At 38.8% G+C, this 25,899-nt stretch overlaps 1 protein-coding gene across 4 annotated transcripts in view; it reads left to right on the top strand.

Moving 5' to 3' along the window:
* cdkl5 (cyclin dependent kinase like 5) overlaps positions 1 to 25,899 on the top strand; it is a 202,894-nt gene that overhangs the window by 171,026 nt on the left and 5,969 nt on the right. For 3 of the 4 annotated variants that reach the window (XM_059967969.1, XM_059967971.1, XM_059967972.1), the window contains 5 exons: positions 1,683 to 1,794; positions 1,873 to 1,981; positions 11,134 to 11,236; positions 22,893 to 23,015; positions 24,682 to 24,792. In XM_059967969.1, coding sequence (XP_059823952.1) covers positions 1,683 to 1,794; positions 1,873 to 1,981; positions 11,134 to 11,236; positions 22,893 to 23,015; positions 24,682 to 24,792 — 558 coding nt within the window. The remainder of the gene's footprint in view (positions 1 to 1,682; positions 1,795 to 1,872; positions 1,982 to 11,133; positions 11,237 to 22,892; positions 23,016 to 24,681; positions 24,793 to 25,899) is intronic. The other variant, XM_059967970.1, reaches the window with a different exon arrangement.

The raw sequence follows: 25,899 nt of genomic DNA, 5'->3' as shown, positions 1-25,899 counted from the left end.
TCCTATATCATCAATTTATTATAAGTAAGCAAATATAAATTTTTTAGTTTGTGTTTGAGCTTTCAATAGTTAGTCATTTTATACCTCCTAAACCATTGATTCTGGTAAATTGGTTTATGTAATGGAATGCCATAAATGCCCAATGTAAAATTAGAGTTTTGATCAAATTCATTGATTTTTATTTATTTTATTTTATTGAAGCAATCAAACTCTGCAATTGTTTTGTAAAAGCAATTGGGCAGTGCTTTGGTAAATTTCTTCAGTATTTGCATCTCACTAAGATGGCAGCCATCTTTCAAGATAAGTTATGTTCAATAACAGGAATAGTAGTTAATCAGGAAATGAGTAGCATATCAGACAATATTTCAGACAATTTATGAGGGGGAATGATGATCATATTCTAAGGTGCTGTTGGAGCCTAAATTGTCCTCAACATAGCTACAAGACCAAACACGAGGAAATCTGCAGATGCTGGAAATTCAAACGACATACATAAAATGCTGGTGGAACAAAGAAGGCCAGGCAGCATCTATAAGGAGAAGCACTGTCGACATTTTGGGCTGAGACCCTTCGTCAGGACCCATAGGTAGCAGCGGGAGTGATTGAGGAAAACCTTGTGTGAGCTAGGTTTTTAGCACTCAAGTTAGAATTTTTGTGTTGTTTTTTGAGTTATTCCTGAATCTGCTAAGGGGAATGGGAATTTTATGTTACAAATGATTGACCAGAGTTGAGATGTCTTGAAATTGTGATTAGAGGTCTCTAACACTTGATGTTAATGAGATATGAAACAATATAATGTTATAGGACTGAGTGTTTTTGAATAAGTTTAGACTAAGCAAAGTGATATCCTTTTATCTGGGATAAAGAGTATGAGAGGATATTATGATTGTCCCAGGATGTATCTGCACTGAGACGGAGCCCTAAGCTGGTATAGCCTCACGGTAACATTATGCACAGAGTTTAAAAAAAAATTAATATTGAGTTCTTTCATTACAATTGATCACATCCTCAAATAAAATAGAGTTTCATAAGCAAACTTTTTCATTGAGCAATAGGTATTATGGAAAATTCCAATAATCTTAAACATCAACAGTAAATGCCTGAAATACCAAGTCAAGTTTAGCACCACCTTTGAATACAGATACAGCCAACATCCCAAGTTTTGGACCCTTGCTCTGATATTTCCAACATTTTCTTTTAATTTCAGTTTTCTAGAATATGTATTTTTTTTACTTTCAGGAGTATTATGTTTTTTTGTTTGGTGGCTTTCCAGAGAACCTAGTTCAAGAACTACAGTCAAGTGAATGGAAAATGCGAATGTTATGTGAACGTTACCTACATAATAATGATGCATTGTTATTTGGAATCTAACAAACCTAGTGGCAATTTAAGCCTGTATTGTCTTGCTTTCCACATGATAATTATGTATCCATTTGATTTATTACAAATATGCTCCACATCAGGAAGAATTTAGTAATGTAAAAGATACACACACACCAGTTGTGACTCACTGCTGGGAATTGTAGAATAATGTTTGAATAAGGTGATACTTAAATTGCTGAAATAGTAATATTAAAATAGCTTTGTATGTATGTTTTTTTTCCTAAATTTGTGTTACCAAAAGCTGTATTTACTTGGGTTTACATTTGGCATCATAAACAAATTCTATGTTTACATTTTAGCCTGGAGGATATCATGACATACACTTAGAAGATGGTATATCCACAAAAGAAAATAAGTATGTATTTTCGGACACAGTGCCCAGGGACAGACGAGTACGAAGTTACTATGAAGGTAAGTTTAGAACTTGGTGATCTGTAGAAGCTGATAGCAATATGATGAAGCAAAGCTTAACACTTATTGTTTGTTTAGATTATTCTTCTTTGGAGGGAACCTTCAGTGAGAGAGGACCAATAAATGTGCCAATGCCCGGTAACATTCAGTCAAAGCATTCCAAAAGACACACTACTGTGGACCTTTGGTAAGAAAACAGCTATCTTTTCTCTTTTTTCCCTGGTTCTTTAATATTGAAAGAAAACTTTGAGGTAGCAAAAGCATTCTAAAGCCTTGCTTCCTGAATTTGTGAATTCTTTGGGAGGAGGCTGCTCCGTATCTCCTCTGATTTTAGTCCAGTTCCCTTTTGAAAGTGACAGAACATTTGGGTAGTGAATTCCAGATCATGACCACTAATTGCATGATAAAGAATTTTCCTTGGCACACCATTAGTTCTGTTGTTAATCACTCTGAATCCTTTAGCTGTTGACCCTTTCACTGATGGAACAGTTTCCCTTTTATCACTCTGTCTTGGCACTTTTGCTCCTAAAACAAAAACTTGGCTTTCAAAGTCCGACCCTGAGCTCAAGTCTGACCATCCAATGGACCACGCCATCTTTCTTTCTACACCAGCAATTTCTCCTTATGTGTTAAAACTTAAAACATATCAGTCAAGATTAAATTCCAAGGGAATACGATCTTAATTGTAATTCTTCCTGCAATTTAGCCACTATAGTAATGGTAAGTATACCATTCTGTCCCTCTGAATCCGATGTATCCAACTCAAGATTTGGTGCCCAGAACTGCTCTCAGTATTGTCACAAGTATTGTCTAACCAAGGATGTCAAATGTACTTAAATGGTGTCATTAATATATTAAAGGCATTCTAAGGCACTTCAAGGGATATTATCTTAAGGTTTGAAAGTAAGGAAATAACAGATTATTTGCCTGAAAACATGATTGGAAATGTGGGTTTCATGGAGAGTTGTATCATAGGTAGAGGCAGAGAGGAATTCCAAAGTTTGAAGTCTTTGGTGCTGGTGACACTGCTTGCAATGGTGGAACAAGCAAAATTGATGAAGTTGGAGAACTTCAGATGTTCCGAAATGTTATTAAACTAGGGGAGATTCACAGATAGGGTAAGAAGGCCAAGAAGAGAACTGGAAAAACAGGGATGAGGACTTTAAAACAGTACAAGTTCAAAGAGGAGCTGAAGAAGAAATTAGAGTAAGATGCAAGCTCAGGTTTGGTGAATGTGGGTATGTTAAAACCCATGTTCCCTAAACCTAAGCTTGCATCTTGACCTGGAAGACAGTGAAAGATTGAGAAGAGGGTGATGGAGATACAAGAAAGACAACTGTTTGGTTTCAGCCTCATCCATGAGCACCTTGGAGTTGAAGGTACCCGAGATAGTTGTTGCACGAGTCAGAAGTGGTGATGAATCGGCATATAGGAGAGAGATTGAAAAATCTGATTGAAGGCTGCCACAACAACCACCTCTCAATCAACATCTGCAAAACCAAAGAGCTAATTATTGACTGTAGGAGGCGGATTTCAGAGGTCATGATCCACTTCTCATTAGGTGATTGGAGATGGAGAGGGTCAGTAATTTTAAATTCCTTAGAGATATTTTAGAGGATCTGACCTGGGACCAGCACATAAACTGCAGCTACAAAGAAGGCACAGTTGTACCTCTGCTGTCTTAATAGTTTGTGCAGATTCACCATGTCATCTAAAACTTCTGACGAAGTTTTATCAATAAACAGTGGAGAGTTTCCTGACTGGTTGCTTCATGGCCTGCTATGGAAACACAAATGCCCATGAAAGGAAAAACCTACAAAAAGTAATGGATACATCCCAGTCGAGCATTAGAAAAGCTTTCCCCACTAATGAGCACACCTACACAGAGCACTGCCACAGGAAAACAGGATGTGTCATCAAGGCCCCCTCTCCTCACCATTCAAGCCACACTCTCTCTTCGCTACTGCTGTCGGGCAGGAGGTAAAGGAGCCTAGGTCCCACACAAAGGGTTCAGGAATAATTATTACCATTGAACCATCAGGCTCCTGAACAAGTGTGGATAACTTCACTCACCTCAATACTGAACTGATTCCATAACACTGAACTCATGTTCTCAATATAATTTGTTACTTAATTATTATTATCATCGTTTTTTGTATTCGTATTTGCACAGTTTATGTTACACATTGGTGTTTATCCGTCTTTGTATGTAGTTTTTCATTGATTCCATTCTATTTGTATCTTCTGTGAACACCCACAAGAATATGAAGCTCAGGGTGGTAAATAGTGACATAGGTGTGTTTTGACAAGAAATTTACTTTATAATAATGAATAGAAATAAGTTACAGAATTTGCAACAGAGAAGTAAAGAGGATATTCTTCAGTTCAAGAATCTTGTATCATGGACAAGTGATCAGTTTTGGATGAGAAAAATATGGCTTTATTATACTTGTGGTCCAGTTAGATCAGGTGATGAATGTCTGAACAGGTTGCCTTTCCTGTCTTTTTCCAATTTGTATCCTTTAGATGTAACAGAGCAGAGATAAGGTACTTACCAAGAAGAAAGTAGTAATTGTTTTATTCAGGAAGTGGCTTTTGAAGGTGGAGGTGAGGATGTGATTGAGCAGAATGCTAGCTGCAGTACTGGCATATTGAATGGTGAGCACCCAGAAGTATTTCTTCTGAAATCAGGCTCTAAGTCATTGAATGATAAGGCATAGATAGCAGCCTTTAGCCCAACGTATCCATGCCAACCAAGATGCCCATCTAAATGGCTCATATCCCTCTAACTCTTTCCTATTCTGTCCATGTACATCTCCAAGTGTCTTTAAAATGTTGTTATTCTACCTGCCTCAAGCACTTCCTGTGGCAGCTCGGTGCACTTAACTTCTGCTTGAAAAAGTTACTCCTCAGGTCTTTTCTAATGTTTTTCCTTTAATACTATGACCTCTAGTTTTTGATTCCCTTTCTCATTTCTTTAAAGCCAATTACAACTAAACTGCTATGATACCCTTAGAAATCTTGTTTTTTTTTTTGTTTTTTATTAGTTTTTTTATATTTTCTACATCGCTACAGATAAAAAAAACCCAGATCAAAATGAAGAACATTAATACAGTGCAAAAATAAACATACAATAATAATATAATACAAAAAAAGATAATTGAGAAAGCACCCAAATTGAAGACATGTAAAATTAGTATCCCCCCCCAAGCCCCGCAACAAAAAAAGAACTCCAGACCAACCACAACACAATATAGAAAATATAAATCAGGACAATCAAATCCCCAAAACTGTAAATACACTTAGCAACAGAAGATATTAATGCCTACTACCAAAAAAAAGGAGCTGAAAGCAAGGGACCGAGAGAAAAAAACCTTAGTTAAGAGGAAGGTTATGAAAGTACTCAATAAAAGCTCCCCAGACCTTATGGAACTTTATATCCGAATTAAGAACTGAATAATGAATTTTTTCAAGGTCGAAGCAGGACATAATATCGTTAAGCCATTGAGCATGCGTGGGCGGGGCAACATCTCTCCCATCTAAGGAGGATTAAACATCTAGCCAGGAGAGAAGCAAAAGTTAATATTCGACACTTTGTCGAACTCAGACATAAATCTGTCTCACCCAAAAAACCGAACAAAGCAATTAAAGGGTTAGGTTCTTGGTGGCGATTCAGATTATACGATAACGTTATGAAGACATCTTTCCAAAATTTCTCCAAGCTAGGACAAAACCAGTACATATGAATGAGAGAGGCTTCGACCCTTTTGCATTTATCACAAAGAGGACTAATACTAGGGTAAAATCGAGATAGTTTAGATTTAGACATATGGGCTCTATGAACAATCTTAAACTGTAAAAGGCAATGGCAAGCACAAAGAGAGGTTGAATTAACTGATTTGAGAATCGAGTCCCAAGTCTCATCAGATAAGGAGGTATTTAAGTCATGCTCCCAAGCCATTTTAATTTTATCCACAGGGGCACGTGGTAAGGCTGCTAACTTATCACGGATAAATGATATTAAACCTTTACCTAGTGGATTAATAGGAAGAAATAAATCCATAACATTTTTCTCAGGCATTTCAGGGAAGTTAGGAATTAAAGGATTAATAAAGTGTCTAATTTGGAGATATCTAAAAAAATGAGCATTGGGCAGATTGAACTTAGCAGAGAGCTGTTGAAAAGATGCGAAGCAATTATCAATAAAAAGATCTTCAAAATTTCTAATGCCCTTCCTATACCAATCATGGAATGCTGAATCATACGTAGTAGGTAAAAAAAAGGTGATTATGTAAGATAAGGCTAGAAAAGGAAAAACATGGAAACCATAAAATTTCCTAAACTGAGCCCATATACGCAAAGTGTGTCTAACAAGAGGATTAACGATTAATCTGGACAAACTACTAGGGAGTACAGAGCCAAGAAGTGCAGAAATAGATAAATCTTTAGTGGAACTCAACTCCATTGCCACCCAATTAGGGCACTCGGGTTGGCCATGGAAAAAAGACCAAAAGGTAGCACAACGTATATTGGCTGTCCAATAATATAAATGAAAGTTAGGTAAAGCCATGCCACCCTCTTTTTTAGATTTTTGGAGATAAACTTTATTAATTCTAGAGCACTTATTCTTCCACAGCTATGACAAAATAATAGAGTCTAAGGAATCAAAAAAAGATTTAGGAATAAAAATTGGGATTGATTGAAATAAATATAAAAATTTAGGGAGAACATACATTTTAACAACATTAATAAGACCTACCAAAGACATAGATAGAGGTGACCATTGTAACAGACTCTGTTTTATAGTATATGAAAGATTGGAAAAATTTTCACAAAAGAAATCTTTAAACTTCCTTGTGACTGTAATCCCAAGATAAGTAAATTGATTATGAACTACTTTAAAAGGGAGATCACGGAATGTCAATTCTTGTGCTTCTTTATTAATTGGGAAAAGCTCACTCTTATGTAAATTAAGTTTATAGCCAGAGATCTGGCTAAACTGATCAAGAAGTGAAAACATTGGGGGTAAGGATGTAGATAGATTTGAAAGAAAAAGTAATAAGTCATCAGCATAAAGAGAAACTTTATGCTCAACACCCCCTCTCCAAATCCCGGTCAATTCAGGACAATTTCAAAATGCTATCGGCAAAGGTTCTATAGCCAAATCAAAGAGAAAGGGACTTAAAGGGCATCCCTGACGGGTACCACGTTTGAGGTTAAATAACTGGGATTTCTGAAAATTAGTCAAAACAGAGGCAGTAGGACACAGATACAGCAATTTGATCCAAGAGATAAAACTTTGACCGAGGTCAAATTTTTCTAGAACTGCAAAAAGGTAGTTCCACTCTATATGATCAAATGCTTTCTCTGCATCGAGGGAAATAACACATTCAGGAATCCCAGTTGGAGGTGAATATAAAGTGTTAAATAAACGCCGAATGTTAAAAAACAGGAAGATGGTTTTTAATAAAACCAGTCTGATCCTCAGAAATAATAGAGGGAATAACAGTTTCTAATCTATAAGCCAAAACTTTGGCCAAGATTTTAACATCAACATTAAGCAAAGAAATCGGCCTATACGAGGAACACTCTGTTGGGTCTTTACCCTTTTTTAATAAAAGAATAATAGATGCCTCATTGAAAGAGGGTAGCAATTTACCGTAATTTAACGAATCAGATAATACTGAGAATAACTGAGGAGAAAGAAGTGAAGAGAATGATTTATAAAATTCTACGGGGAACCCATCAGGTCCAGGAGATTTCCCTGAAGACAATGCAGAAATTGCAAAAGATATTTTTTCTGATGATATAGGCGCATTAAGTTTGGCTTTAAAATCAGATGAAAGCGAAGGAATATTCAGATTATTTAAAAAATGATCAACAGAGATATTCTCATTCAGAGATTCAGAGGAATAAAGTCAAGAATAAAAAATTTTAAATGCGTCATTGATTTCTAAGCGATCCGATGTAAAGTCTCCATTCTCCTTCCGGATCTTTGTAATATGTTATTTGGCTTTGGAACGCCTCAGCTGATTGGCTAGAAATTTACCAGATTTGTCACCATGAATATAAAAGCGACTCTTACTTTCAAGAAGTTCGCGTTCGACAGGTTGAGTAGACAAAAGATTAAATTTAGTTTGAAGTCCTACACACTTCTTGTATAATTCAGGATTCTTAGTTTGAGCATACAGTTGATCCAATTCTTTAATCTGATTAATGAGGTCTAATCGATCTGCACAGGACTTTCTATTAAGATTTGCTGTATAGGAGATTATTTGACCCCTCAAATATGCTTTCATGGCATCCCAGACAATCTGGGATGACATTTCAGATGATGTATTGGGGTTAAAAATAAAAGGTTATCTGATCCTTAATAAATTTTAGAAAATCATCATCCGATGATAAAGTCGAGTCAAAACACCAGTGTTTATTCCTCTGAGGGAGACCAGGAAAATTTAAAGACAAAGTAATTGGGGCATGGTCAGAAATCAGTATACTCTGATAATCACAAGAATAGACAAATGGAATAAGTTGATTATCGAGTAAAAAGTAGTCAATTCTAGTAAAGGTATGGTGAACATGTGAAAAAAAGGAATAATCTCTCTCAGTAGGATGAAGGAAATGCCATATATCAGAGATACCATAATTAGAGAGAAAAGATTGAATAGCTAAGGCAGATTTAGTAGGTAGTCTAGTAACAGAGGACGATCGATCCAAATTAGGATCTAACCAACAATTAAAATCGCCACCCAGTATAAGAGAGTATGAGTTTAAATCTGTTAGTGAGGAGAGAAAACGTTCAAAAAAATTAACATCATCAAAATTGAGAGCATATAGGTTTGCTAGTGCAACTTTAGTATTATATAATTTACCAGAAACAATAATAAAACGACCATTTGTATCAGATATCTTATTATAGAGTTCAAAAGGAATATTTGAGTTAATAAGGATGGAGACCCCCGCCTAGCTTTGGTGGCAAAGGATGAATGAAAATGCTGACCCGCCCACTTTGACAAAAGCCAAGAATTATCAAAACTACGAATATGAGTTTCTTGAAGGAAAGCAATGTCAGCTTTGAGTTGTTTAATATGTGAAAAGACCTTCCTTCTTTTAACAGGATGATTCAATCTCTTTACATTCCAGCTCACAAGTTTAAGTGTATTAACCATTATCAATTGTTAGTGCATAGAAGGCAGCAGGCATATAAAAAATCAAGCAGTACAATAACAGTCTGGGAGCAAAGATGTAAACATAGATCCATAGAATCAAAACAGAGACATGTCCTGAATAACAAAGGAAAACAAAAGAAACAGTGAGTGGTGTTGGAACTGTGAGAATCCACCCCACCCTCGCAACCCAAAACTAGACGGCTACCTAAAAAAGCAGCTAGCTCTACCAAAAAAATTAACCCAAGTATGACTTCCAGTTCTGTGTCGTTAACAAAAGTTCTGTATAAATACTATAGCAAATAATAACTAATTTATGCACTAGAAAACAGAATTACAAATAAGAACAACTTCAACAGAAGTATCAAACATAATACAAAGAAAATCAGTAGAAAACTAAAACTAACCTACCCGCGAAAAATTATAAAAGATTAAAAGAAAAGAAAAAAAAAGGGAGGGAGAAAAGGGGGAAATTATAAATTCAAAGAGAGTACTTATCAACCATTTACAGAAAAAAAAGCAAAACTTAAACTATGAATCAACCAACAGGGAGCCCTTCAATAAAAACTCCAAACCTCCAAAACAAGTTAAAGTCAATTGTAGTTCTCTATAGATAAAGTTATACAAAAATAAAATAGATTACACAAGTACAATCTAAAAGTCCGCAGGGAAACACTAAACTTAGATTATCTATTTAGAAAAAACGCACCAAGTCCAGGGAGAGATTGACTACAGCCCTTACAGTTTCAATAGATAATGTCTGAATTATTCAAGTAAAGTCTGAGTTCGGAAAAAATAGTTTTACTTCGAGAAGTACTTATCAACCATTTTAGAAGGTCAGGCCGGTTCCGAAGAAGTCAGGGTGGCCGGAAGACTTCCAACAAATGTCTCAGCCTCCTTCACTGATTTAAACCACTTATAATCTCCATTAGTAAGCGTAATTCGAAGATCGGCTGGATTTCGGAGAGAGGGTCTGAATCCGCGATCAAAAAGCACTTTCATCACACCTTTAAACTCAGCACGCATCTTCAGAACCTGGGGGGCATAATCCTCCACAAAACAAATGACCGTATTTTGAAAAGCAAAAGTACCTCTGCGGCGTGCCTCCATAATCAAACAGTTTTTCACCTGGTATTGATGAAAGCACAAAATTACTGGCCGTGGACGGGAACCCAGAGTTGCACGAGGGACATGCATCCTGTGAGCCCTTTCAAGCTCAGGTGGAAGCCCTTTCAAGCTCAGGTGGAGTCGGAAGAAATTCTTTCCCAAAAATCTCACAGAGAAAATCAGCAAAAAATTCAACGGGAGAGCCCTTTTCGGTGGCCTCTGGTAAACCAAGAATTTGTAGATTGCAACGTCTGCTCCGGTTTTCAAGATCAAACATTTTGGAAAAAAGTTTACTGTTCTTCTCCTCTAGGTTGGAGCAGAGAGTTTCAAGATATTGAACACGGCATTTTAAATCTTCAGAAGTTGAGTCAATGTGAGATAAATGTTCAGCATGTTCATCCACTCTAGCATTGATCTGATCCAATTTGAGATCCAGCAGGTTGAACGAAGTTCTAAATTCATTTCTAAAATCCATTAAAATATCTTGTCGCTGTTGTTCCAAAACAGCGAGAATGTCAGCCGGCAAAGCCGTAGAAGTCTCCTTTTTCCCGGTTTTAGTACTTTTGGTAGCCATTATAAGATAGATGTATTCGCAGGCAGGTAAAAGAGAACTAATAAAATACCTAACTAAGGTTTAAGAAGGGAGGCATATAGTGCAAAGATAGGAGGAATGACGGAGCAAAAGTTCGGAACAACTAAACAATCGCCATCTTCGGAAATCTTGGTTTAATACCTTTAGAACATTTGCCAGGTTGGAAATGTTTGTACATTAATGGGATGGGTATTTTGGGTACTTTTCTTTGTGTTATTTGTGTATATTAACAACATATGAACAAGGCTGAAGTTTTTATTTATTTGGTGCAACTGGATTATATTCTCAGTTAACTGGAGTTAGCATTCAATTGAGTGCATCATAGAGTCTTAAAACCATACAACACAGGAAGCTTGAGTGCTCATCTAAGTATTGTTTCACTGTTGATTCATCAAATTTTATCAGACATACAGTTTTTAAGAATGGATTGCATTGATTGTTCTTAAACCCTAATCAATTTATTTTTCATTTCAGGAGAAGTACAGAAAATCTTAACATTAACCCACTGGAGCAAACAAAGGAAAAGGGGAAAGGCTTCTTCAGAGCAATAAAAAAGAAAAAGAAGAAATCACAAACGGTAAGTTTAATTTTGTTTCAAATCATTTACAATGATTTGTAAGACCATAAGACATAGCAGAATTAGGCCATTCAGCCAATCAAATTTGCTCCATTGGAGGGTCAAAGTTTGATCTTACAATATATTTGCAATGTTTATTTTGTGTGGAATACTTTCTGGATCAAATTACTCTTGACAAGTGTGAAAAGAAATTATACAGTCAAAGGGGCAACGTAAATGCCAAGGTCTTTATCTACACCGTAAACTGTTCATTTTGTGCATTTCCCTCAAGCTCTTTAAACATATTAGTAGAGAACTTAAGTCAAGTAATTGTATTTGATTACTTTAGTATATGTAATCAACTATATAACTTGATTTTAGTACTATTAGATCTGGTTATGGCAATCTTGGGCTGTGTGTTTTGGTAAGGAAATGAATACATGTTTATAAAAGAAAATCTAGTCACAATAATGTGATACATCCTGATTTGGGAAATTTCAAGTTTTTAAAATTAATAAATTTCCTCATCCAAGTAATTATATTAGCATGAAAATAAATTTCCCCTGTTAATTGTAACAGCAATGACAAAGTGAAGCTTCTTTCCAGACTCTGTAAAAATCATGTAGTTTATCACTGGAAAGGAGAAATTTGTTTTTGATGCAAAATCTACTTTGAGAGATGAAGTATTCAATTATGTTTGAAATTCCAATTCCTTGGCAAGAGATAGAACACATTTTTAACATGATGGATCCTTGAAGTGAATTAATTACCTTGGGTGGTACAGGGTTTTATCCTCAGTGAAAGCTCCTCGCTAAGTGAAAGACTTGTGAAATTGGTAAACTTTTGATAACCTTTTCAAATAATACTTCGCACTTTTATGCTTTCATATGGCCAAGAGCTTACAAAATTACAGAATGGTTACAAAGTAGAAGCAGCCCTTTTAGCAGGTCAAGTCTGTACTGGCTCAAAACTATATAGTTGTATACTTAGGTCACTTTGTTCTACAGTACTCTCCAGGGCCCTGCCATAGAACACTACAGCACAGTACAGGCCCTTCAGCCCTCCATGTTGTGCTGACCCATATAATCCTTTAAAAAAAAGTACTAAACACACACTACTCCATAACCTTCCATTTTTCTTTCATCCATGTGCCTGTCCAAGAGGCTTTTAAATACCCCTAATGTTTTAGCCTCCACCACCATCCCTAGCAAGACATTCCAGGCACTCACAACCCTCTGTGTAAAAACACTTACCCTTGATGTCTCCCCTAAACTTCCCTCCCTTAATTTTGTACATATGCCCTTTGGTACATTTGCTATTGGTGCCCTGGGAAACAGGTACTGACTATCCACCCTATCTATGCCTCTCATAATCTTGTAGACCTCTATCAAATCCCCTCTCATTCTTCTACGCGCCAAAGAGAAAAGTCCCAGTTCTGCTAATCTTGCTTCATATGACTTGTTCTCCAATCCAGGCAACATCCTGATAAATCTCCTCTGCACCTTCTCCATAGCTTCCACATCCTTCCTATAATGAGGTGACCAGAATTGAACACAATACTCTAAGTGCGGTCTCACCGGAGATTTGTGGAGTTGCAACATGACCTCTCTACTCTGGAACTCAATCTCCCTGTTAATGAAGCCTAGCATCCCATAGGCCTTCTTAACTACCCTATCAACCTGTGCAGCAACCTTGAGGGATGTATGGATTTGAACCCCAAGGTCCCTCTGTTCATCCACACTCTTAAGTAATTAACCATTAATCCTGTACTCAGTCTTCTGGTTTGTCCTTCCAAAATGCATCACCTCACACTTGTCCGGATTGAACTCCATCTGCCATTTTTCTGCCCAACTCTGCAGCCTGTCTATATCCTCTTGTAACCTTCGATCACCTACAGCTCCATCCACAACTCCTCCAATCTTCATGTCATCCGCAAACTTACTCACCCATCCTTTTGCCTTTACATCCAGGTCATTTAAAAAAATCACAAATAGCAGGAGTCCCAGGACAGATCCCTGCGGCACTCCATTAGTCACCGACCTCCAGGAAGAATGCTTTCCTTCCACAACTACCCTCTGCTTTCTTCCTTTAAGCCAATTTTTTATCCAAACAGCCAAGGTTCCACTTATCCCATGCCTCATGACTTTCTGGATGAGTCTCTCATGATGGACCTTGTCAAATGCTTTGCTAAGGTCCATGTAGACCACACCCACTGCCCTACCCTCAATTTCTTTTGTTACCTCTTCAAAAAACTCAATCAGACTCGTGAGGCACAATCTTCCCTTCACAAAGCCACATTGACTATCCATGAATAGACTGTACTTCTCCAAATGCTCATATATCCTATCCTTAAGAATCCAGTAGTTTGCATACCACTGACGTAAGACTCACCGGTCTATAGTTCCCAGGTTTCTCCCTATTACCTTTTTTAAACAAGGGAACTACATTTGCCATTCTCCAGTCCTCCGGCACTTCCCCTGCAGCCAAAGAGGACTCAAAGGTCATGGCCAATGCTCCTGCAATCTCTTCTCTCAATTCCCACAACAACTTGGGGTGTATCATATCCGGCCCTGGGGATTTATCAATCTTAATGTTTTTAAGAAGATCCAACCCTTCTTCCTTAATCTCCACACTGTCCAGCGCACAGGCCTGCTCTACCTCGACCTCAGCCTGATCAAGATCCTTTTCACTAGTGAACACTGAAGCAAAGTATTCATTTAGGACCTCCCCAACCTCCTCCACCTCCAGGCACATGTTGCCCTCTATCCTTTAGCAGTCCCACCTTCCTTCTCGTCATCCTCCTATTCTTCACATATGCATAGAACGCCTTGGAGTTATCCTTAATCCTACATGCCAAAGCCTTCTTATGCCCCTTTCGAGCTCTCCAAAGTCCTTTCTTTAGTTCCTTCCTGGCTACCCTATATTTCTCATAAGCCCCTCCTACTTCCTGCTTCTTATATCTAACATATGCTTCCTTTTTCCTCTTGACGAGTTGCCTCACATGTTTCGTCAGCCATGGTTCCCTTTTCCTACCATTTTTTCCTTACCTCAGTGGGACAAACCTATCCTGAACCCAGCTCAAGTGGTCCCTAAATTTCTCCCACATTACTTCTGTGCTTTCCCATCTGAACATCTGTTTCCAATTTACTCTCGCTAGTTCCTGCCTCATCCATTCAAAGTTAGCCCTTCCCCAGTTAAGCACTTTACCACTTCATTTGATTTTATCCCTTTCCATAGCTATGCTGAAGCTAAGGGAGTTGAGGTGGACCACCAAGAGGTCTGTCACCTGGCCAGGTTCATTACCCAGAACTAGATCCAGTGTAGCCTCTCCTCTCGTCAGCCGGTCCACATACTGTGTCAGGAATCCTTCTTGAACACACCTGACAAATTCAGCCCCATCTATCCCCCTTGCACTCAGGAGGTGCTAGTCAATATGAGGGAAGTTGAAATCACGCATAACGACTACCCTGTATTTCCTGCTCCATTCTAAAATCTGCCTGCTTATCTACTCGGTGTCCCGAGGGCTATTTGAGGGCCTAAAGACTACTCCCAGCACAGTGATTGATCCCTTCCTATTTCTGACTTCCACCCAGACTGACTCCGTGGACACTCCTTCTGCAGCGTCCTCCCTTTCTGTAGCCGTGATACTATCCCTGACCAGCAATGCCACTCCCCCCCTTTTCTACTTCCCATCCTATTCCTTTTAAAATACCTGAACCCCAGGACCTGGATCATCCAATCCCGCCCTTCCTCCAACCAAGTTTCAGTAATGGCCACAACATCGTACTTCCATGCTCTACTAATCCATGCTCTTTTTTTTTTATTAGTTTTTCAAAACATTTTACAAATTAAAAACCCCAAATCCCAATGAGGAACATTAAAACAGTGCAAAATTAAGCATACAATAACAATATGCTACAAAGGAAGAGAATTTAACAAAAAAAAAGCACCTAAATTAAAGACAAGTAAGCTTAGTGTCCTCCCCAAGCCCCACAGCACAAGAAAAAACAACAGCAACTCCAGACCAACCACAACACAATATAGAGAGTATAAGTCAGTACAGCCAAACTCCCAGACTGTGAATACACTCAGCAACAGAGGATAATAATGCCTTCTACCAGAAAAAAAAGGAGCTGAAAGCAAGGGACCGAAAAGAAAAAAAAACCCTAGTCAAGAGGAAGGTTATGAAAGTACTCGATAAAAGGTCCCCAGACCTTATGGAACTTTAGATCCGAATTGAGAACTGAATAATGAATTTTTTCGAGGTCCAAACAGACCATGATGTCATTAAGCCATTGAGCATGAGTGGGCGGGGCAACATCTCTCCATCTGAGGAGGATCAAGCGTCTAGCCAGGAGAGAGGCAAAGGATAATATTCGGCATTTGGTCGGACCCAGACATAAATCTGTCTCGCCCCAAAAACCGAACAGAGCAATTAAGGGGTTTGGTTCTAGGTGCTGATTCAGAATACACGATAACGTAGTGAAGACATCTTTCCAGAATTCCAAGCTAGGACAGAACCAGTACATATGGATGAGGGAGGCCACTCCCCTCTTGCATTTATCACAGAGCGGACTAACGCTAGGGTAGAATCGAGCTAGTTTAGATTTAGACATATGGGCTCTATGAACAATCTTAAACTGTTAGAGGCAGTGCCGAGCACAAAGAGAGGTTGAGTTAACTGATTTGAGAACTGAATCCCAGCTCTCCTCAGATAAGGAGATATTTAAATCCTGCTCCCAGGCCATTTTGATTTTATCCATGGGGGCCCGTCGTAAGGCTGCTAGTTTATCTCAGATGATTGATATTAAGCCTTTACCTAGTGGATTCATGGAAAGAAATAGGTCCATAGCATTTTTCGCAGGCATTTCAGGAAAGTTAGGAATTAAAGGAGCAATAAAGTGTCAGATTTGGAGATAGCTGAAAAAAATGAGCATTGGGCAGATTGAACTTAACAGAGAGCTGCTGAAAGGAAGCAAAGTGATTATCAATGAAAAGATCTTCAAAATGTCTAATGCCCTTCCTATACCAAACCTGGAATGCTGAATCGTATGTAGTAGGTAAAAAAAGGCGATTATGAGCAACAGGGCTGGAAACGGAAAACCCCTGGAAACCATAGCATTTCCTGATCTGAGCCCATATACGCAAAGTGTGTCTAACAAGAGGATTAGCTATTGATCTGGGCAGACTACTAGGGAGTGCAGAGCCAAGAAGTGCAGAGATAGATAATTCTTTAGTGGAGCTCAGCTCCATCGCCACTCAGTTAGGGCACTCGGGTTGGCCATGGAAGAAAGACCAGAAGGTAGCACAACCTATATTAGCTGCCCAATAATATAAACGAAAGTTAGGTAAAGCCATGCCACCCTCTTTTTTAGATTTTTGGAGATGGATTTTATTAATTCTAGAGTGCTTACTCTGCCACAGATATGACAAAATAATAGAGTCTAAGGAATCAAAAAAAGATTTAGGAATAAAAATTAGGATAGATTGAAATAGGTATAAAAATTTGGGGAGAACATACATTTTAACAACATTAATACGACCTACCAAAGACATAGATAGAGGTGACCATTGTACCAGACTCTGTTTTATAGCATATGAAAGATTGGCAAAGTTTTCACGAAAGAGATCTTTAAACTTCCTTGTGACTGTAATTCCAAGATAAGTAAATTGATTATGGACTACTTTAAAGATCACAAAATGTTAGTTCTTGTGCTTCTTTATTAATTGGGAGAAGTTCACTCTTATGTAAATTAAACTTATAGCCAGAGATCTGGCTAAACTGGTCAAGAAGTGAAAACATTAGAGGTAAGGATGTAGACGGATTTGAGAGAAAGAGTAATAAGTCATCAGCATAGAGAGAAACTTTATGCTCAACACCCCCTCTCCAAATCCCAGTCAATTCAGGACAGTTTCGAAATGCTATCGCCAGAGGTTCCATAGCCAAATCAAAGAGAAAGGGACTTAAGGGGCATCCCTGGCGGGTGCCACGTTTGAGATTAAATACTTGGGATTTCTGAAAATTGGTTAAAACAGAGGCAGTAGGACACAGGTACAGCAATTGAATCCAAGAGATGAAACTTTGGCCAAGGTCAAATTTTTCTAAAACTGCAAAAAGGTAGTTCCACTCTATATGATCAAATGCTTTCTCCGCATCGAGGGAAATAACACATTCAGGGATCCCATTTGGAGGTGAGTATAAGATATTAAATAAACGCCGAATGTTAAAAAAAGGGAGACGGTTTTTAATAAAGCCTGTTTGGTCATCAAAGATAATGGAGGGAATGACGGTTTCTAATCTATGAGCCAAAACTTTAGCTAAGATCTTTACATCAACATTGAGCAGAGAGATCGGCCTATACGAGGAACACTCTGTTGGGTCTTTGCCCTTTTTTAAAAGAAGAATAATAGATGCCTCACTGAAAGAGGGTGGCAATTTGCCGTAATTAAACGAGTCAGATAATACTGAAAGTAACTGAGGAGAAAGAACTAATCCATGCTTTAAGTTCATCCTCCTTGTTCCTAATACTCCTAGCATTGAAACAGACACATTTCAACCTCTTTAACTGGCTACAATTATGTTCTGTCCCCTGCCTGTCCTTCCTCATCAACTCAGAACTCTTAGCATCATGCCCTTCTCCTTCTACCTTAATCCCTGCACTCACATTCTGATTCCCACCCCCCTGCCAAACTAGTTTAAACCCTCCCCAACAGCTCTATCAAACCTGCCTGCCAGGATATTGGCCCCCCTGGGAATCAAGTGCAACCCGTCCTTTTTGTACAGGTCACACCCACCCCAAAAGAGGTCCCAGTGATCCAGAAATCTGAATCCCTGACCCCTGCTCCAATCCCTCAGCCACACATTTATCCTCCACCTCATTCTATTCCTATTCTCACTGTTGCGTGGCACAGGCAGTAATCCCGAGATTACTACCTTTGAGGTCCTGCTTTTCAACTTCCTTCCTAAATCCCTGTAGTCTTCTTTCACGACCTCTTCCCTTTTTCTACCTATGTCATTGGTGCCAATATGTACCACGACCTCTGGCTGTTCTCCCTCCCACCACAGGATATCTTGGACGTGATCAGAAACATCCTGGACCTGGCACCTGGGAGGCAAACTACCATCCGAGTTTCTTTCCTGCATCCACAGAATCACCTGTCTGAACCCCTGGCTATAGAGTTCCCTATCACTACTGCCTTCCTCTTCCTTTCCCTACCCTTCTGAGCCACAGGGCCAGACTCTGTGCCAGAGACACAGCCACTGTCGCTTGCCCCAGGTAGGCTGTCCCCCCTAACAGTACTCAAACAGGAGTACTTATTGTCAAGGGATATAGCCACAGGGTTACTCTCTAGTACCTGACTCTTCCCCTTCCCTCTCCTGACTGTGACCCATTTCTCTGTCCCCCGTGGCCCCAGAGTGACCACCTGTCTATAACTCCTCTCTATCACCTCCTCACTCTCCCTGACCAGACGAAGGTCATCGAGCTGCAGCTCCAGTTCCCTTACACGGTCCCTTAGGAGCTGCATCTCAATGCACTGGGTGCAGTTGTGGCCATCCGGGACGCCGGGAGACTCCAGGACCTCCCGCATCTGACACCGACCACAGAAAACTGGCCTCACACACATACTAACTCCTTTTGCAATCAACAACTGACTCACCGCTTCCCATTACCGCCAAAGCCCATTGAGCAAAAGCCCTTTCACCCTGCAGCCTCTCACTCCGCTGCCCGCTGGATATGGCTGCCTTCTTTTTAAACTGTTCGCACTCAACTGACTGACATCATGCACCTGCACAGTCTAGCCCCTCTCTTCTCCCGAGAACTCAAAATGTCTTCCTGCTGGAAATCCTTAGGTGCTCTCCTGCTGCCTTCTTTTTCTGAATTTGAAATGTTGCCATTTACTGTGGAAGTCCTGCCCTGGTTTAACTTGCCAAAATTCAACACTTGGCACTTCTGTGAAGTAGAATTGGCAGGATTACTGTTAAACTGAGACAGTATAGACTTGACCAGCCAAAGGGCTCCTTCCATATTGTAACCATTCTATAATTTTGTGAACTATTGGCATAAAAACATAAAATAGTATTTGAAAAGACAAATAAAGTTTTCACATTTAGCTTACATTTAGAAAAAAGAGAAGTTTACCAATTTCATTCTTTCACTTAGGAGGAATTTACACAGGATAAAACCTTGTACCACCCAAGTTATTTAGTTCACAGCAAGGATTCCTCATGTTAACAATATGTTCCATCTCTCTCCAATGATTTCGAATTTTGAACATAATTAAATACATTTACTCTCAGAGTAGATTTTGCATCACATGGAAATGCAAATTCCTCTTTTCCAATAATAAACTTGTGAGGTTCTGCAGATGCTGAGGTCAGGCAGTATCTACGAAAATATGCAGTCAATGTTTTGAGCTGAGACCCTTTGTCAGGATTGGAAAGGAAGGGGAAGAATCCAGAATGGGAGGAGAAGCCAGGTGGGTGGGAGGAAGGGGATGAATTAAGAAGCTGGGAGCTGTTAGGTAGAAAATATAAAGGGATAGAGAAGAAGGAATCTGATAGGAAAGAAGAGTGGACCCGTGGGAGAAGGGGATGGAGGAAGGGCAGCAGGGGGAGTTGATAGGCAGGTGAGGAGAAATAAACAGTAGGTGCAGGAGTAAGCCATTCGGCCCTTCTAGCCAGCACCTTCATTCACTGTGATCATGGCTGATCATACACAATGAGGAGATAAGAGAGGAGCAAGAGTTGCGGAGTGGAAGAAAAGAGGGGAAGGAAAAAATTACTGGAAGTTAGAGAAATTGCTGTTCATGCCATCAGGTTGGAGGCTGCCCAGATGGAATGTGAGGTGTGTGCTACTGTAATCTAAGCTTGGCCTCATTTTTGCAGTAGAGGAGGCCATGGACTGACGTATCACAAAGGGAATGAGGTTTGGAATGAAAATGGTTGACCACCAGGAAATCCTGCCTTTTGAGGATGGAGCAGAGGTGCTCTATGAAGTGGTCCCCCAGTTTATAATGTGTCTCACCAACATACTGGAGGCTGCATCAGGAATACTGGGTACTGTAGCGACCCCTACAGATGCACAAGTGAAGTGTTGTCTCACCTGGAAGGACTGTTTGGGGCCCTGAATAGAGATGGGGGAGGATGTGAAAGGGCAGTTGTAGCACTTCTTCCACTTGTAAGGGATAAGTGCCAGGAGGGTGATTACTGGGGAGGGATGAATGGACAAGGGAATCATGGAGTGAGTGATCCCTGTGGAAAGCAGAGAGTGGAAGGGAGGTAAAAATGTGTTTGGTGGTAGAATCCCATTGAAGACAGCTGACGTTGCAGAGAATGATGAGCTGGATGAGGAGGTTTTTGGGATGGTAGGTCAGGACGAGAGGAACTGTATCCCTGTTAAGCAGGAAAATGGGGTGAGCACGGATGTCCAGGAAATGGAGGAGATGTGGAAGGGAAACACCATTTTTAGAAGAAGGATTACATCTCTGATGCCCTGGAAAGAAAAGGTTCACCCTGAGAACAGATGTGACAGAGACAAAGGAACTAAAAAAGGGGAATGGCAAATTTTACAGGAGATAGGGTGGGAAGAGGTATAGTTAAGATAACTATGAGAGTGGGTAGATTTATAAAAGATATCAGTAGACAGTTTGTCCACAGAGATGGAGACAGAGAGATTGAGAAAGGGAAGCAAGGTGTCAGAAACAAGCCAAATGAATTTAAGGGCAGGGTGGAAGTTGGAGGTAAAGTTGAAGTTGATGAAATTGATGTGCTCTGTACACTTTCCCGAGTTAAATTCCATCTATCATTCCTTGATCCACTTACCTAGTTCATCTAGATCATGGCTTCCTAACCTTTTTTATGCCGTGTATCCCTACCATTAATCAAAGGGCCTGTGGACCTAGGTTGAGAACTCCTGATCTAGAGCCATTTGTATTCTAGATAACTTTTGATGTCATCCACAGATCTGCTAACCATGCCAACTACATTCTCATAGAAATCATGCAATGAAACACCAATCCACTAGCCACGGGCCTCCATTCTGAGAAACAACTCTCCAATTGGTTAGCTTACCTTGGATGCCATGTGATCTTACCTTCCAAGCCACACTAATATGCAGGAGCTTATCAGAAGATTTGTTAAATCCATGTAGATGTTGTCCAATATGCCCTATTAGATCATTTTAATCCCTTCAAAAAGCTCATTCAAATTTGTGAGAGACAGTTTTCCATGTACAAAGCCATGCTGACAGGCCCTAATTAGTTCTTGCCTTTCCAAATATAGGAACCTTTTTAAAATCCCCTCCAGTAACTTTCCCACTACTGATGTTAGGTTTACTAGCTTGTAGCTTCCTGGCTTGTCCTTGTTGCCCTTCTTAAATTAGGGTACAATATTAGTCAGTTTTCTGCCACCTCAGCATAGCTAATGATGATACCAATATCTCTGCCAGTGATTTCTTCCCTGGCTTCTCATATTGTTTTAGAGTACACTTGATAAGGCCAGGGGGATTTATCCACCCTTATACACATTAAGACTGCGGGCATCTTTGCTTTTGTAATGCTTTAAGACTCTTGTTAGTGTTTGTGTGAATCACTGCAGCTGGATCCTTCTCCAGCCAGAAGAGATGTTCTTAACCTTAGCACCAGGTAGGCAGCACAGTCTTCAAGAACTCTTGTCTTTGTGCCAGTTAAGTGTTCTTCTAATAATGCTATAGCCTTTAACTATTACATTTCTCTTTTCTCCCCCACTTGCCAGGGTGCTGTGGACAGTTTGCACAACTTCTTGCAGTATGCACAGTTGTCCATGCAGGGCACAAGAATCTCATAACTGTTGGACAAGAACCAACTTTGGAACCACCCTTTGTATCCACCTGCTTCTTCTGTAGTCATACTTTCATGTCCCTATCCAATTACCAATTTAGAGATAGTTGACTGCCTCCTACAATACAGTGTCCAGATAATTCTCTTCCTATCTGATGTGCTGCAGTGTTTGGAGCTTGGATTCAGCTCATCGGCCCTGAGCTGAAGTTCCTTGAGCAGCCAACCCTTGCTGTGGTTACAGTTTGCCACAATGAGGTCCGACAGTTCTCACAAGTTGCAGCTACAACATATTTCCGACCCAGACACCTCTTCTAATTAGTAGTCGTATGTGGTAGTTTAATTTCTTTATAGTAGAGTTAACCTCTTTAATTTTACAGAACTTGCTCACACACTAATGTGCCTGATTTAAAAATACTTAACCAATTAGAATAAACAGAAAGAATAACTTGCCCATTGCCTATATAAGACCTAATAGACAGGTATGCTAGCTATGGCTTTGATGGTTTGGTCTAATCTAATCTGTTTTTTAAATATGGATTTTCTTTAGATTATGGCAATCATAGTGCTAGAAAGTTTCAGCAATATAGCAACAAAATGTCATTAAGTTCCATGTTGTCCTCATATGAATTAGAGAAAGCCACATGGCTAGTTTGGTACATTTGTAATATCAAGATTGGATCCCTTAAATGAGTGAAAGCAGACACCTTTATAATTGATAATTTAAAATTGTTACTTTAAAACTTGGACTAAAAGAAAAATGTCCTGTTTGTACCTGCTAATTTCAGTAAAAATCGCAGAAATATATCAACATTGTGTTACAATCTGTGTGCACTTGGTATATTTATATCTTATATTACAGGTAGAAAACAACGATGGAGAAAATCCAAGTATAAGAAAATCACTCTTTCCTCTTTTTAGTGCAAAGAACCATTTAAAACATATCTGTTCCTCAAGAGAACTTCCTATAGTCAATCTTCCCATGGTATTCATTTTACAATACTGTATTCCTAACAAGCTATAATACTTCAACGCAATAATAGTTAGAGCATGCACATACTGAATATATATTTCTTTGAAATGGATTTAAGTTTGGGTCTTCCTCTGTATTCTCATTAATAATAGAGGGAATGCAGACAGGAACTTTACCATTGGGAGTATCTGGATACTTTCAATTTTTTGGTGAAGAAGAGCCTTCCCTTCTTGCTGCATTGAACTAACAGCATGTACAAGAATCAAGTGGTTTCAGATTTGGGAAGCAGTAACAACAAAGACACAGCTGCATGTAACGGGTGAATGCTGAATTATATACATGATTTAACTATGGTGCTTCTTAGAGAAAAAAATACTTTCACAGATTAATTTAGTGCCACTTCAGAGATATACCTGAAATATTAATTTGTAAACTGTGCTACATAGAAAGTTGTGCTTTTAACTGTGTTCATGCTGTTGTAAACTGATGGTTTAAGTGGAAATCATTTGTTTGCACAAGACAGCAGACATGCTGCTAACCTTTTGCTTTATAGAAAAGTTTATTCAACTTAATTTTCTTGAAATTATTCACAATTGGCAAAGTTAAATTGTAAAGAGCATGAGTACTTATTTGCTCTTTATGCTGCAAAACTCTCAACAGTTTCTGAAGCCTGTGCATTCGTAGTTAAAGGCATAATTCTAGATCTCTGTTGTCAGTAATTCCTTGCTTTTCCAAAGCTTGCAGTTATGAAATCCTTATGGATGTAACTTTCTAAAATTACTTTTTTGAAATCAACTTTTATGAGCCATACTTACTATAAAATTCCCGAAAAATAATCCTAGTTGAATGAGTGAAAAACTGACTTTTTATTTACATATGCTGTCATAATTACTATGAAAATTACTGTCTTAAAATATTAACTTTGAATTCCCCAAAGAATATTTCAAAATTCAATAGTTTTGAAAATTTTAAAATGCTTAACTTTGTATTAATATTATGATGGTTTGTTTCTACCTTAATTTCACACATGTCCAAATCTTCATAATCTCCATAACCTGCTCCATAATCTGTTTTAAAAATATTGATTACTGATTAGAACTTTTATTTCCTGGTTTGTTTTTGGTATGTAACATTGTTGTTGCTGGACTCCAGCGGTACTCCATAACTTATACTAGAATTAACATCAGGGAAGGAAAAAATTACGCTGTGGAGATCTTTTGGGAAAAAGACCAAAACATCCTATTTTTGAATTAATTTTCTCATTCACAACAAAAAACTTGCATTTCAATTTATATCCCCTTGCAAGAACTGTGAAAAGTCTCTTTTTAAAATATTTTGAAATGTGTAATTGTAATAAGCAGCTAAAATAATAAATCATTGCATAAGTATTGTTCAGTTAACTTCTCACATATTCATTGTCTACTTCCTCCTCTGATAGGCACCATAAAATGATACAACAAAGCTATGTAATCTTTCATTCAGTCTAGTTTTGACTTTCCATCTTGACTACCAGCTGCTTATGTATTTGCTTCATTACCAAGATTCTATTCACTCTGTTTCCAGGGTGTGATCAAGCTAAACTCTGAAGTATGCATGTCCTTTCCAACGTTTAAATTCAAGAACCATAGATTATTATGCGTGGAAGTTCCTGTGGTAATGTAAGCCTCTTCAATTTTAGATGCCTAGTAGTGATGGCCATGATCGCCAGGCATTACAGAAAGCTTTACAGTCTCGTCAAAACAGAAGCAAGGATTGGTCCACAGATAAAATGGTGGATGATCAGCCTCAGGTATTTTTCTAAAACATCTTGGACTGTTTCAGAGCCAGTGAGATATCAATTGTTAAGTGGGGAATTTGAAGAAAATAAAATGGCTCTCATCTACGAAAATGCCAATTGTTGGTATTTTGTCCTTTCTTAGGTCATTTCTTGGGATTGAGGTTGAATTGTTTCTATGCCACTTCTATTGATTCTAAGGTGACCACAAAAGCTAATGTGGAATTACAGTCTCTTCCACATTTGGAACTGGAAGTGCCTGACAAGGTGGGGCTGTGCACTCCTTGTTCTATTTAAACTCAGCTTTTGTGTACACCTAATGCATGAATTCAGTGTTCTTAATATCACCCCAAGTGCTCATTCCACCAGGGGTTAGTGGGAGCATTGCATCTTCTCAAGATGGCTTTGAGCATGTTCTTGAATCTTTTCTTCTGATCTACCAGTAATCTCCTTGTATGACAGCTTGAAATAAAGTGTCTATTTCAGGAAACTGGTGTCAGCCATGTGAACAACTTAGTATGAACAGTTAAACTTGACCGAGTGTAATTGTGGGCTCAATGATAGACCTGTTAATCTAGGAGAGAACACTGATGTTAGTTCACTTCTCCTTCTCATGAATGCAAAAGATTTTGAAGAGAAACTATGGGTCTTAAGTTTGTAGGAGGGCTGAGATCACTGTTGCTTTGGTAGTTTTATGAGTGTGAAATCTTGATTTTCAAACACCCTATTCTTTAATTGATTAAAAGCTATGCTGGTTCTGTCATCATGGCTTCCTTCATGGCTCCCAAAATGTGAGATGTGGTTCATGTTTTCCAGGAACTGACTGTGAATCTTCATTGTCAGAGGGCAGTGTTGCACAGATAGTTGGTAGAGGACTTTGTCTTTCAGATAATGAGTGCAAGGCCAATTCTCTCAGATAATTTGAAGATTAGCTTTATTTGTCACATACAGTGAAATGCTTTGTTTATGTCAATAACCAACCAACTTTGAGGATGTTCTGGGGCAGCCTGCAAGTATTGCCATGCTTCCAGCACCAGCATAGCATGCCTACAATTTACTGATCCTAACCTTAACACATATGTTTTTGGAATGTGAGAAGAAACTGGAGCATCCGGAGGAAAC

Source organism: Hypanus sabinus, chromosome 4, assembly GCF_030144855.1.
Source record: "Hypanus sabinus isolate sHypSab1 chromosome 4, sHypSab1.hap1, whole genome shotgun sequence".
Taxonomy (NCBI): Eukaryota; Metazoa; Chordata; class Chondrichthyes; order Myliobatiformes; family Dasyatidae; genus Hypanus; species Hypanus sabinus.
Note: the sequence above shows the minus strand (reverse complement) of the source record. Positions and strands in the feature narration are given on the sequence as shown.